This window comes from Notolabrus celidotus, chromosome 4, assembly GCF_009762535.1.
Source record: "Notolabrus celidotus isolate fNotCel1 chromosome 4, fNotCel1.pri, whole genome shotgun sequence".
Classification (NCBI taxonomy): domain Eukaryota; kingdom Metazoa; phylum Chordata; class Actinopteri; order Labriformes; family Labridae; genus Notolabrus; species Notolabrus celidotus.
Genome location: NC_048275.1, coordinates 15,222,171 through 15,236,988, shown reverse-complemented (window position 1 = coordinate 15,236,988; position 14,818 = coordinate 15,222,171). Strand labels below are relative to the sequence as shown.

The 14,818-nt window shown below is 40.1% G+C and overlaps 1 protein-coding gene and 1 long non-coding RNA gene across 5 annotated transcripts in view; both read right to left on the bottom strand.

The window, feature by feature from the left end:
• Nucleotides 1-3,636, bottom strand: part of LOC117811060 (transcription factor COE3) — a 69,118-nt gene extending 65,482 nt beyond the window's left edge. For 3 of the 4 annotated variants that reach the window (XM_034681085.1, XM_034681086.1, XM_034681087.1), the window contains exons 1-4: nt 2,982-3,112; nt 2,533-2,689; nt 2,191-2,254; nt 1,866-1,921 (exon numbers count right to left, since the gene is read on the bottom strand). In XM_034681085.1, coding sequence (XP_034536976.1) covers nt 1,866-1,921; nt 2,191-2,254; nt 2,533-2,689; nt 2,982-3,112 — 408 coding nt within the window. Of the gene's footprint in view, nt 1-1,865; nt 1,922-2,190; nt 2,255-2,532; nt 2,690-2,981 lie in introns of all 4 variants that reach the window. The other variant, XM_034681088.1, reaches the window with a different exon arrangement.
• Nucleotides 3,637-5,083: 1,447 nt separating this feature from the next.
• Nucleotides 5,084-7,724, bottom strand: LOC117811064. Its single transcript, XR_004630924.1, has 2 exons — nt 7,677-7,724; nt 5,084-6,227 (listed from the first exon to the last, which is right to left on the bottom strand). It is a non-coding gene; the product is annotated as an uncharacterized LOC117811064 (long non-coding RNA).
• Nucleotides 7,725-14,818: the final 7,094 nt, after the last annotated feature.

Here is a 14,818-nt window from a genome sequence, read left to right as displayed (position 1 = left end):
TGAGATGGAAGGGGAGAAAGTGAGAACACAGTTAAACTGTTAAACACATATTAATTCACATAAATTCACAAATAATTAGCTGCTGTGTTTGCACATCATAAAATGAAACAGGGCATGCATGCACATGATTTCAGCACAAGAGGATATTTTACATGAGTGCAAAGGCTCAGTGATAAATATGGATAGGATCATTACTGTGTTTAAAATTATATTAATTAATAAAAACATCAGTGGTGTCCAGTTAAATAAAATAATACAAACATAAATGTGGGTAATAGTGAAAATGACACCAGATATTTTTCTAGAGGCAGAAATTTGAAGAGGAAAAATGTAAAGGGAATGGTTTTGATGATGAGAAGAATCATTATAAATTGTATTTTTTTATTAATCTGGATAATATCCTGTGGCTCAGAGAGACAGACAGAGAAAGAGAGAGAGACACAGGGAGGTTTTCATAAGGAGAGATCCAATAGAAGTGTCATCAATATGCTTATAATCTGGGGATATTTGGGGGAAAGTGTTAATGGGCAATCTGTTGTTTATTTTGAGCCGCTAACAATGATCTTTCTGTGGATAAAAAGCGGTGTCTGGCGGTACGGTTGAGTAATTTTTGAGCATTGGCTGAAACAGATGGCGTGGAGCTATCAGTTCTGCCGCTCTTCTCTCCCTCCCTCGATCCCTCGATCCCTCCCTCCTTCCTTCTTCTAAGGATAGACACTTCACTCCCTCGTATAGTAAACCGGCACCATGTGGAAACGCAGGCAAATAAACAAAACATTATTTACCAAATGCTTCAAAAAATCAGAAAATAAATAAAAATAGATGGCGTGATGTGCTTTATTTTTTATTGCATACAATTAATAATTTTGTGGGTTTTTTTCTTGGTGCGTTTGAGGCTAATAAAAAAATGTGACTTTGAAAAAGTGACATATCTGAACCAGGTCGCATCACTCCCTCGTTTTTTCTTCTTTTTTTTTTTTAAATCTGTCCTACTTGACTTGATGTATTTTGTCCCGTTTCTTTTTTCTGGAAGCAGACGATTATCTCTATTGGTTTGATTTATGTCGCTGTTTGCAGCTGTAGAAACAGAAATCCATAAATTGCTTGTTCTGCGTCATTGACTCGGATCATTCGCACAGGAATGTTGTCTGAGACCAGTGGCCCAGGCTTCACGGCTCTATTCACAACAAGATCCGACTAAAACCCCACATTTAATAACAAAAACTCAGCTGCAGAGTTAAAATAAAGATGTCTGAATTTAGTCCTAGAATTATAAATACTCGTGCAAATCTTTGCGTGGGCTAAAAATCAGCTTTAAGGTGTATTTTCTGCGTTTTGTGACTAGGCATACACATATTTGTAAGCAACATGAGTGAAATGCACCTCAGGAAAAAATATATAAATATTTATATTTATAAATATAATACCTGATGCAAATTTTTAAACACATTTCAAGCGTCACTTTGGAGTCTTTGCAGGGAAAGTCAAATCAGATCATATGGAGCAGACGTCGTGTTTAAATTTTAATGTTGAGCCTGCAAAGAAAGCCGAACTCTGGCACAGTGAAATTGACTTTAGAGTCGTGCAATATGATATGAGCAAACGTAAACAGCCAAAATGGAAGCTGTCTCTTCGTGTTACGCCGGTAATTTGATTTTATTTTGTGCCACAACTGCATTTTGCAGACAGATTTTTTTTTGTGAAGACGGTGTGCTGCATGTTTATCTCAGGGGTGATAATTTGCACGGTGTGGTTATGTTTGTTTTTTTCTCTTTTCTTTTTCCTTTTTGCGCAGGTGAAGCATGGATGTGAGCAATTTTTGTTTTTTTGCACTGTGCGTAAAAACAAGTGGAACAGCAGCTTACCTGCTTCGTCATGGAATCGATTAACCGTATGTAAAGATCCTGTTCTGTTCTGACGCCTGGGGAGAGGAGAAGAAAAGCAGCTGAGATTTTTGGAGGAATTTGGGGCAATATACAAAAAGAAGATAGCCCTTCAAAATAAAAGTTGTGCATGCAATAAATAATATAAAGTGTACAGACTATGACTGAGTTAATAAAATTATTTCATAGCTTCTATTATTGCTGCTGTTATTATCATTATTATTAAATCTGCTGTTCTGCAGACAGACCAACTACTACTTGATGTTTTTACACGTGTTTGCAAAATATCAGTTACACTTGAACTCACCATTGCTGTACAATAACTGTAGTTTGTAATGTATCCCATTGTTAGTTTTTTCACTGGTTGGTTCCTGCAGGAGACAACAGTTTGTGAAATTCAAGCATCAACACAGTATAACTGCAAATCATGTCTATGTGCTGGGAAAAATATTTCTGTGCAAAAGAAGAGAAACAGCTTTAAAACGACTCTCTGTCATCAACCAATTGAGTTTTTAAAAAATCAATATTTCACGTGACATCCCCTTTAGTAACCCAGTGCCATTTCAGAGAACATAATTTCGATACATGTGCTGATTATGTGCAGGGGAGCGAGTGAGTGTGTTTCTAAAAAAAAATATACACCGCTTACTTTTTCTTTCTCCACAAAGTCCACAAAAGCTGTCCTTTCGATCTCCACCGGCTGACCCTGTCTGTCATACAGCGCCAGGACGAAATGGAAAAAATTGGATTTTCTGAGGTTGGAAGGGGGCTGCTTTTCATAATGTGCCCGTGCCAAGCCGACACCGCTGCGGGGAGAAAACAAGAGACCATGTCGGTTAAGCACCGGACACCGGGGATGCTAGATGATGGAGAAGCTGATGGAAACATTGGAGATGCAGACGCACGCTTTGAGTCTACGGGGGAGATTTCTTGATTTGTCACAATAATGGCTAATCTGATGTAATGAAAGAAGGGGAAAGCCGAAGGGGGGGCATTTATTGGGAGACCGTAATTGATACAGAGTATTCAGGGGATTGAGGGGTCGATATGATGAGGAGGGAATGCGTGAGAAAAATCAGATGCTTTTGGCATGCGTACCTTTGGGCGGCTGTGTTTGCATCCACCACCCCAGCTGTGTGCATCCAGGAGCGGACCGAGTTCAGTCCACCCAGCGGTTCCTCCTTCATCGTCGTCCCACCCCGCGGTATAGTTTCCTGAATCCCAAACATTTAGGACAATTTGCGTGGAAAAAAAGAGCCTCCTGCGAAATTAGGGAAATAAAACGTCCAAAGCGTGTTATCCTTTAGGGTTGCTGTTTTTTTTCTTCTCGGGATAAGTAGCGCGAGCCGATTCAGACTTGCGAGGGAAAACCCGGTCCACAGGTCTTGCCTCCCTCTTCAGTCCGTCCGATGTGAACAATTCTCAAAGTGCTGTACTTAGTTAGAGCGGTATCCACAGACTGGAAAAGTGAATTGTTCAATAGACAAGATTTTTTGTGTTGCTATTGTTCCTCTTTGTTTTTTTCTTTTTTTTTTGTGCTATTCACAGAAAAATCGATGGCAGTTGTTTGTGTTTGTGGGTGATGCTGCTCTCAAAGTGCCCACATCCCTGAAGCACCGCATCCAAAACCTTCAGGACTTCTTGTTGAATAAAAAACCCACTCCTGAAAAGGTGCTGCTGCTTCTCCACAAGACAAACACAGGCAAAGGCTGATCACCAGTGGAGGTGTTCCTTGTACACAGGAGAGGTGGATAAGGGGCCCTTTCGCGTCGTGCACGATGGATGGGAACATGCAAAACTAAGCCCTCTTTCCCCGAGGACTGAAATCTTTCCCGGGAGCCAAAACTCTAAACCCACGGGAGAGGCGCTGTCAGAATATGACGCGGAATGGGCGGAGCTTTGCCCATATATGGAGCAGTGACGGTTCCTGTCAGGCAGCGGCGCTCCAACTGTACGGGTAGAGCCCTGTAGTGCAGCAGCCTGAGAAACACTCACTCGCTCCACTTTTTCCTCTTGCTTAGGCCCTATATGTGGTGAGTTTGATTTTTTTCATGATATGGAAAATGTAAGCGGGTGTTACCATCACACATAATCAGGAAAAAAATAAAAAATGACACAAATTAATAACTCGTATTTCAGCATTACATGCTCTTATTTATTCAACTGGCCTTAATATAATCACATCTATCATTACTTTTATAATATTTGATTAAAGTTGATTGTATTCGTCATATCTGTTCGATTAAATTTGCGATAATTTTTGCAAATCGACTTGATGAGATAGCTCGTTCACTTTTGCATCGAAAGCATCTGAATAGCTGCGTGAATAGAGGCCATAAATCATATTTTAATAATGGCAGATCATGTTTCTTTATTTATATTTATTATGCATATTTAACTATATGCTTTAGGTTGTTTTAATATAAGTACAATTTATTAAATATGAGGCTCATCTTAGAGAATCAGACAATAAAATAAATGTATTAATTTGCATTAACTTTGTAATGGGAATAAAAAAAGATGATGGACTGTTATTTTGTTCTTGTCTATGGCAGAGCACGAGCATTTCTTTGTTTATTGCGTGAATCATAAAATATAAATAATCTGTTTCTTAGCAACCTTATTATGAGTGTGAAAACAAATCAATACCATCACTTTACCATTTACACAGCATAATGTCAAATCTTCTGACCTCTTAAAAAAAAAATCAGAGCCACACACTCCCATGACATTAAACTAAACTTGAGGAACATCCACGCGTCTGTGTCTTCTTTTATTTCACGCACGTGCTGTAAAATCAAAGGCTTATGATAAGAAACATCTTAATCTTTTTTTTTTTTTTTAAAGAGCCAACTGCCTTCATGTCCGACTCTGTCCGAGAGGAGCAAGCAGGCAATCCGGTTCATTAGTGGTGAAAAGGAGGAGAGGATGGAGGGAGCGAGGAGGCAGGGAGGGAGGGAGGGAGCGAGAAAGAAGAGAGATGTGTGCTGTATCCTGAGCAATCTATCTAGCTGGTGCTGAGGGTTAATAGCTGCTGCCAAAGATAAGTGAATTATAAGCTGTTGCTTTCACCTCCACACAATCTATTGCCAAATTGCGCAGTCACAAAATGAGGATGTGAAGTTTCTTTTTTACTTTTTATTATTGAAGAGAAAATAAAGTTTTAATTTTGAGAGGGGGGAAAAACTCAGTGGCCTTTGCAAGAAAAAAAAATCTTTATTCTTTCAGATGAAACAAACCGAGACGCGTGTTGCAAATGTTTTGTCTGTTCAACCGAGATTGCAAATATCTTTTTTGCACAGAACTCCAGCTTTTTCCCTGCACATTTTCAAGTCGCTTATTAGAACTTAACCCCTGATTACACGCACCAAGGCGATTTAAATCTGATTATCAAATTAGGAGACTTTGAGACAAATCCTCTTAGATCTGATACTGTTGACTGGAGAGGGAAAATGGATCTCCACACCCGTCACGTAGGTAACGATGCTGTCCTGAAAGGGACTTTTAAACCGTATTTGACAACAAATGCAGCTGCCCCCGCTATTTCAGAAGATATTAGAGGAAAATGAATGCAAATCTGTGTGCAGGAGCCATCTGGACGTGGAGAGAGGGAGTCAGCTGCTGCGCACACTGAGGCGCGGAGCCTGAATCCGTCTCAGCTCATTCTGTGGGATCATCTGCGTGGTGGGCTTACACCGTGGAAAATGCGCTCTCCATCATTAGGTGAAAATGTTATAGCATCAAAATAAAGGAAAATGTTGATCCTCGTTTGTTTTTTCCTGCAGCTTGCGTGCATGACAACTTTGGCGTGGAATTAGAGGATCAGGTTTTCTCATTTCTCACCTTACAAAATAAAAGCTTGTTTGTAAGAGCTGTGCACGCTGGAGGTAAGTGATGGGTGAAAACAAGTGCAAAGTATCTGTGCATCATTTAAATGACCGCTTGATGACACGGCTGGCTGTTATCTCATTCTTCTATTCAGTGGCCACGATGAATGAACCCCCACAGATTCGGGCCTGACCATTGATAGAAAAACCAAACTCCTTGGAGCGCGTGGCTCCCCAATAAAAATGTCCACTGTGACTCCGAAGACCTCCCGTCTCGCCGGGACGAGCCTCCTCCGTATTGAGGGTGACGTCTTCTTTTTTTGTGTGAATTTACGGGGCGAGGCCCTCATGATCTCCTTAAATTTGCATGTAAATGGCGACATCAGCCTGCGCGCGTGCCAGGGGCCAGCGGGCCTCCCAGATGTCAAGGCAAAGTCAATCAGCCGGCCGCTGCCCAGCTGTCCATCGATGCACTTTATTGGGACAACACTTTCATTCTGCTCACCTGCATTGTTTCCTAATGAATTGATTGGTGGGGAAAAAGGGAGAAAAAAGAAATGTTATTAGCAGCCACCAAGCAAGTTCGCTCACGGCTTTATCACAGAGGCTGTTTTAAAGTGATCCTTAAGCCATTAAATATTTATCTAATACGCCTACAGTCAGGCATCATTCACATTTCCATATGGAGGAAAAAGGCAGGGAGCCCACTTGTTTACACCTTACATTGTTTATTCTTTGGTCTGGACATACTTTGATGGTGCAATTTCACTTTTTAAAAATTTAAGTGCACGTGACATGTGCTCAAAATCAAATTTAGTGCTTTATTTTTTTTAATTCCCACATATTGTTATATTGTTTTAAAATTAAAAACAAACAAACTGTGTGCTAGATTTTTCATCTTAAGAAGTCCAAATAAGCAGTCTTTATCAATTATGTGTTATTTTAAATAAATAACTAAAAACTGTATATCTTTAATTACAAAGGCAGCTTCCTTTCAAACTTTCCTCCCCGTATTTATTAACGTACAGGCCTGATAAATGCACGTCTGAAATTCGATATGACATATTCAAATATCATATTAATAATATTAAAATACACGTTATTTTTAATTATAAGAGGGGAAAAAACACAAATGGCCCAGAGTGATGAGATCAATCATGGAGGCTATCCATGTCAAGTATTTAGAGCTGATAGACGGACAGCGCCCCTCGTTGGTTACACTTGAGATCATTGTGTCGATATGAGGCAGCTGTGTTCTGCACCGACAACATGGCTAAATCTCAACATAGGTTTATCTAACACACCCCTCACAAGACCCCCGAGCGAACATAAAAACAATGGTTCTTTATGCTCATTAAATTTATCTACAAATAATAATAAAAATAAAACTTAAGACAAATGCTTAAAAAATGCGTATAAAACGTGCAAAATAATTAAAAGTAATTACAAATTGTAAAAAATGTTTTCACAGAGTTAAAATATCAATAACTTGTATTTTTTTCTGAGTTAAACCACATTAAAATAAATAGAATTGTCACTACAGAACGTAAGAAGTTGGGTAATAATGTTTAAAAAATATTGAAAAAAAATACATTCACGTTAATGCATTATTTGATGCTTTTATTGTGTAAAATACACGCATTCGCTTTATGTGCCACGCGGGCCGCTGTGACCTCACATTTCGTCACTAACTTCTGTCAGAGTGCGCGTGTTAATTGTGTGCAGTGGTGAGTTCTGTCAAGGGCATTGCCCGCGCGCACGATTTGCATTTCCATTCTGCTGTGGAAATGATGAGAGAGAGTTTGTGCGCGGTTTAGAGCCTCGCGGCGCAGTCTGTGGGCGAATTACATTTAAAAGAAGGCGAGAGAAATTAAATAAGAAACCGAGACCACTTCAGGGCTATTAACATCTAAAATATCCCCTGGAAATTTAGACCGAAATACACATGACCAAATACCCAGCATACCTTCGCTCATATGCCACAGCAACGTCTTCAATGTGTCCATCACTAGGGTTTTGTTGGCCTTTTAAAAAATCTTTATTTAAAAAAGTGATCACACTATGTGGCGTTGATGGACGTCATGTAAATGTGACTATTCAGTCTTAAACTGAAATCATAAGGTGCTTTAATATGAAATGCCACTCAGAAAAAAACTGCTCCAAAAAATCTGACACTGAAGGTCATTTAGAAATCTCATCAATAAGTAGAGTATTAGCACATGTTGCACTGGACATTATGGCCTCCAAAACGGGAGGCATCAGCTTTAACCTTGTTTTTTTTTCCTTTAAGAGCGCATGTGCATGACCACACAGGCAGCAGCCTTTCCCTCAGTCCTCAGGAGAACTTTAATTTGCCTGTTGACCCCTGTGATGGAGCTTTTGCCAACTTATAGTGATACTGGCAAAAAGAACCTGCAGGAGTCCGATAATCCTCCAGACACTCACATCAAAACGTATATTTTCTACGTGTTGCATCAGCGCCTCTAATTTCCTTCTACAGGGATTAGCATCATTAAGGAGATTCAGATTTGATGCTGATTGGCAAGGTGTCTCTTATATGTGAGCACTGCAACACAATTCATTCCTGCTCCGCTGCTGAATTTTGATTTCTGTCAGAGATCCTTATTAATATTGAACTTTGTTACTATTAACAGAAATGTTAATTATGATGTCAAGATGGAAGGAGTCAAGGTGAAAGCTGCACAGCAATAGCTAAAAATAATCCACGCCAGCTAGAGTACAGTACGATCCTGCAGAGGAGTGTTACTGGCAAGGGACCTTTTTGCTGCAACAAAGAGGTGGAAAAGAGGAAGTAAATGAATTAGAGTACAAGCCAGATTTTGTCTTTGTTTCATCCGCACTTGTCCTGTCCCCTATTTTTTTTCCAACCTCTCCCTTTCCCCTTTGCTATTGGAAGTGCTGCAAATTGTATAATGCCGCTCTTTGTTCTACAGAGTCAAGCCACATGAATAGCCGTCCTGAGTGCACACAAAAACACACTGACAAACTGATCATCTTAAAAAAGCAACGCCCTGGTGCTCACTTGGCCTACTTTCCACGGCAGCACTGCTGGGACGTGGGAAGAGGAATAGAATTCAGGGGAGGATGTTCTTGCACTCTGGGAAACATTCAGTATAGCAAGTGTGATGCACATAAACATAGCCTTTGCATTGTCAACCTTAGACCGCATTTGCCCCAGATAACTAGTCCCCATGTGCTAGACTATTCTCTTTGACTTTGCAATTGAAATCCTGAGAAGATTATGCCAAAGCTAAAAGAGGCAAACTCCAGGGTGGGATTTCAATTGTCAATTCCTGTTGGATTTTATAGCATTATGACATATAGTACACCATCTGTTACGCTTCCTGTGACTAGATCTACGCCTGCACAAGCCCAGCCTATTGATGTGAACATCATTACAGCTAAGACCTATGGTTTCCAAAGGACAGCAGTATTCAATCACCAATATATTCCTTTGACACTCCCTTTAACACAGATGTTTAACTAAGCATGGAAGGTCTCCAGGTTTTATTAAACACGGGGGTAAATTAGGAAGGTGCAGCAAAGTAACCACTCCTAACTTTAGCTAAACAGACTTCCTGAAGCGCTAGATAATCTGGGGCTTCTATGTACACCGCCTAACCAAATGTCGACATCTGTGAGGGTGTGCATAAAGAAAAGCTCCTCAGAGAAACGGGGGGATAATAATCTTAGTTCCCCTCACCTTCAGCCTGCCCATAGGGGTTTAAAAGGGAGATGAAGAAATCCTATGTAAACATGCCAAGTCAAATTTTCACTTGAAATGTGACATGGAGGCAAAGGCCAACCTTGGTGCATCGCTAATGTGCTTCCACACATGAGTTTTCAGTGCCCCTGGATGTAAACAATTGATGTATTCAAGTCCATGGTTTGAGCACTGACTCACTCTGCACACTTAGTATGTTTGAACATCTTTTTTATCCGCCACTGTGCGTTTAGTGCATAGGTGAAGAGCCCAAAGAAGTCAACACAAACAAAAAAGCTTGTACACAGTCACAATCTCTGTGCTCGATAGCTTCCATGAAAGTGAGTTTTGCTCTCCTGAGAAACATACAAAGTTTGAGCATCTGTTCCATCATGTAGTCTTTGTTGAGAAATTAAATATTGAACTGATCTAGTGTACCATGAATGTTTCACTCACATAGTGATTAGTCAGACTGAGAGGCAAGACATTGCAGCACTTTACACTCTACTTTAATATACTCTATTTGTTTTGGTGCCTTTAAGTGGTTTATATTGCTGTTGTAAAAAAAATGTTTTAACTCTTGCATCAATTAGGCTTAACATGTGTGTGTAATGCTAGTAAACATGCTAACAAACATGCTAATTTATTTGCAAGATATGCAAATGCGTGCACAAATATCCCCTGTATGTAATAAGCATTATGAGTGAAGTCCACCTGATTGTGCATGTGGATTTAATTGAAAGAGAAAAATAATAGAGTCTCAGTTTTATGATAATTTGGTTGCAGCTGTTCATACAATTTTATGTCATTTTGCAGCATAAAGAAAAAGCATTGATTTAAATTGGTTTTCTTGTTCCAAGGCTGCAATCTCGAGATGAAGAATGTCCTTTTCTTGCATTATCCTCTACTCCAAATCAACAGTCTTCTCCAGGGAGAGCCCTTAATGATGCTTTTTGACATTAACATTTAGGACTAGATGAGCAGACCGAGGTAACATGCAAGCAGGAGAAGGGAAACGGTATCATCACAGAGATCATAAAATGGTGTCGTGAGTAGTCTTTTGTCCGGGACCATAGGAGAGTTCTGTTGCTAAAGGGAAGGACAAAAGCAGAAGGCGCCACGGGTATAAGGTTCCCCTGAGCAACAATGCTGAAAGTTTCAACTTGCAGCACATGGGTGTAACTTTAACTGGAATAGTGTGGATCAAAGCCTCACAAACAAAGTGGGTGGAAATGCTGGAGGAGTGTCTGTTGCTCGAGTGAAGGACAGGTTCACTGGAGAGAAAGCGGGAGAGACCATTTATGAAACGCAGACCAGGCAATCAGGGCTAATTACTGAGGCTGTGTTTTGTGAACTCAAAGGGCAGCGTGATTCAATTAACTAAATTGATTTGTGTTACAATTTTAGCTCGTTTTGAAAAATACACTCCTTACCAAATGTGTGCTAAAACAAACACACATGACACAGGATGAAATTAAACTGTTAAAAAAAAAAGAGATTTTCATTTTGTCACCGCTCCATGCACAATTACACACAAGAGATCTGGTGTTGCATCTAAAGCATCCATTCTACACTCCTGTCAAATTTTAGAGAGTGAGAGAATTATTCACTTCTGCTTCTTTAAATAAAAAAAAGGCAGCCTTGAAATTTGTGAGGCTTAAGGCAACTCATCAGGTTAGATCAGTGCAATGTGGATGTGTAACCTTTCCACTGCAGTTGAACCTGCACATACAAGTGTTATGAAAGGTCCCTGTGGCACTCTGCTCTTCTGACATGGATTTGAAGACTTGCCACTTTATTAGCTGCTAAGCCCCCAATACTTGTTCTATATAGTGGAGGCCTACGTTATGAGCTAGGATCTCATTGTCTTGCGTTATTAGAGGAAGAGTCTGCAGCACTCTCTCGTGCCCCCCTGAGAGGATAGCCCTGACTGTTTGAAGGGAAGCTACAAGTGCAATTTAACCCATCCTATTTACAATATGATCTGTTACAAGGACATCATCGCTGCAAGGATTCACATTTAATATATCCCCACAATGTGATTCCTTTTTGTTCTCATTGATTCGAGGGAGAGGTGTTTGATGTTCACCTGAGCCTTTAGAAAAAAAAAAGAAAAATCTCATCAAGTAAGAGCAGACTTCTAAACTTAACTCATCTACACCGCTACGATTCAGGATTTTCATCATTTTCCATGAAATCATTGCAGGAAACCAGAACAATTTCTCTGTGCTTAAAGGTCAAAGCAGCTAATTAATAAATATGAGTGGATGTGTCTTGATGATATCAACATCAGCTCGGGAAAACAAGCACTTTGTGATCATCACTTTTGTCAGCAGCACGCACTTATCCTCCAAAATGAAAATAATCTATTGGCCTTGAATAATAAGTGCCATAGTGCCATCTAGTGCACAGATTTGCACACTGAAAAATGACAGCCTCTGTATGTTTAATATACACTACACATACATATGTAGAAACTAATCCACACTCAAGTGGTACAACTGGTAAAGAAATACTGCAAAGACACGGAGAGAGTGCTGTTTGCACTGGTGGTTTGTGTGCTCAAGTGTGAGCTTTAACTACACCGAATGACCGCACCGAAAATTTCCACTCATGGGGGAAATAAACACGGAGACAAAGGTTTGTCTTCCAAGCCAGGTCTTTGACAAGCCTCAGTTGTGGAAAAAAAAAAGCCGCGAGGATAATCTCTTTCAGACAATGAGACGGTGTTGAAGGCTGTGCATGCAAATTATTACTCTGCCATCTAAATTACAAAGAACATACACAGACCTCAAGTCATCAGGCCTCATAGCTCACTCATCGGGGCCTCCTGGCTGTGAGGTTGCCAGAGGATGCTATAGAAATAACAGAACAGAAATAATAAGAAAAAGAAGAAAAAAATAACACACATGAGCCAAAACAAGAGTGTTGAATAATTGATTGTGTTTGTCTTTGCTGTTTGTGTGTGTGAGTATGTGTGTGTGCGTGAGAGAGAGAGAGAGAGAGAGAGAGAGAGAGAGAGAGAGAGAGAGAGAGAGAGAGAGAGAGAGAGAGAGAGAGAGAGTGAGTTAAGACTGAGGGTCTGGACAGAGCTTATGCCCCTGAGCAGAGCAGACACATCCACTGGCCAATGGTTTGTGTTAAAAACTGTCTGATGGGGGGAAGGGTATGTTTGTGTGTGCGGGGTGAAAACACACATGTATGGGTATTTAAGTGTGTGCCCCTGTGTGTAAATTCAAACTGAAATAGACGTGTTTGATTTCCCTAAAAGAGGCATAAACATGATGAGCTCATGTTCAAATCAGCCCTGTTTTTGTATTCAGTTACATGGGAATAAAAGAAAGTAAAGATTTCCAGGATAACAAATGTGTGTTGTTAAACGGCTCAGGAATAGGTAACGGTGTGAGATGTTAAAAAGTCAATATACCTTCATTTTGTCTGTGCTGGTAATGAGCCATATTTTCTGGGGAAAATGGCTGCTTCTCCGGAGGCACCATGTCTACTGAATGTGGCCCTGATCCTGGATAAAACAGAAGGCTCACCAATCAATCTCTCCAGGTTGCCCACAGCCAGAGAAAGCAGCTGCACCACATGTTTGCCTTGCGCGATAGCGACAAGTTAACATACGGGCAGCACAGTAACCATCCACAAGCAGCCTCTAGCTGTCTTATAATGAATTCCCACAGGGATGGGGAACTATCAGAGTCAGTGGTGTTACTGGAGGCTCGGAATAAAGTCAACACCTCTCCTTATACCTGATGAAGCTACGGCACGGCAGCACACACACACACACACACACACTCAAACACACACACACACACACACACACACACACACACACACAAACACACACACACACACACAGTCACAGCAACAGCATTGAACTAGTACAAATGTAAAAAATGTAATGTACACAGCAATTAAGGAGTGCGGTTTATTAAATCCCAAATTGGGCTTGAGTCAAATATTTTCTGCTCCTCACTGTGATGCTGAATACTAACAGTTGTTGTGTTTTTGTACTCGCCTATTAATAAAGGAGGCTGTTTCAGCCCTTAATACAAACATACAATAAAATACATTAAAAAATAGGACTGGAATCCTAAAACACCTGTTTGGAGAATTTCTCTCAACTAAAGAAAACATTATTAAGCTGTGTTTTGAGGAGTATCAAACATAAACTCCTTCCTTTGAAATCAAGAAGTGTGTGTACTTATTGTATCCAGTAGATATAGCTTGCTTTATCAGATGGCTACTCTGCTGGTTCCAGTCACTCAGGAGTCAATTTATATAAAACTATGGACCCATTTTAGGCTTTTTGAGACAACACATGGCTCATCACGTGGAAGTCATGGGTGTTTTAGTGGTTCAAGTGCTCCTTAAAGTAATGATTGCTTTATGGAACATTGGTGAATTAACCATTTTTGAATAAATGAAATAATTCCTGCATCTATTAGCAACACATGTGAAACAAGTTGGTGTATTTTACAGCATAACATCTGCCAAATGTAGAATTTAAAGCAATAGCACAACCAAAATGTCTCATGAAGTTGTATAATTTCACTTTCTTCTGTTTATTTTCCAAGTATCCCCTTATTTCTATGAACAGCCTTACTCTATCAGACACAGCAAGTACAAGTACAAGATAGTCCACCTTTATATATATATTGGCTTTGTGTGTTTGTGTGTGTGTGTGTGTATTGTATGCTCCCAACCTCCAGGCCCCTGCTCTGCTGCTCCCTCTGGGATGCTGTGTGAGTGATGAGAGGGATGTGGAGCTCAGGAGATACCGGCGAGAGGGTCTTTGTGAGGTTCAGTCCAGGTCTTTCTGGGTGCATCCCTCTCTGCACCGACCCCCCCTCCTTCTCCAGGACAATCTGCAGATTCAGCAAGCAGGAAGTTTAAAAACCACAAGACACAATACCATCACTATGCACCCATAATTAGTCACTCCAAGTCACTCCGGGTGAACAGCATGAACAAATGTGACCTTATATTAAGTTTAAAAGAAGCATTTCTTTTGGACTCTGTTCTGTCTACAAAGATGTTTTAAGACTTTAACAATACTTTCACTAACCTTATTGCACCATTCAGCAAAATCTGTATGTATATATATATTTGAATAATGTGTTTCTATCAACTGATGGAAAAGAACATATCTCTGGTTATGCTATTTTATCCACTGAAATGTGACCCAGATATTACATATTCTCACACTTCATCAGCATTTGCCTGATTTGTATTATTTTGGAATGTAACTTTTTTATTGCACAATCAGCCCCTGTGGGCGATCCTTCTCCTCCCAACTCTTGACAACCCCAACTCTACAGAGAGAGCTGTTTGCAGAAAAATAAGCATAAAACTAAAAGCATCTACCACTGCTCCAA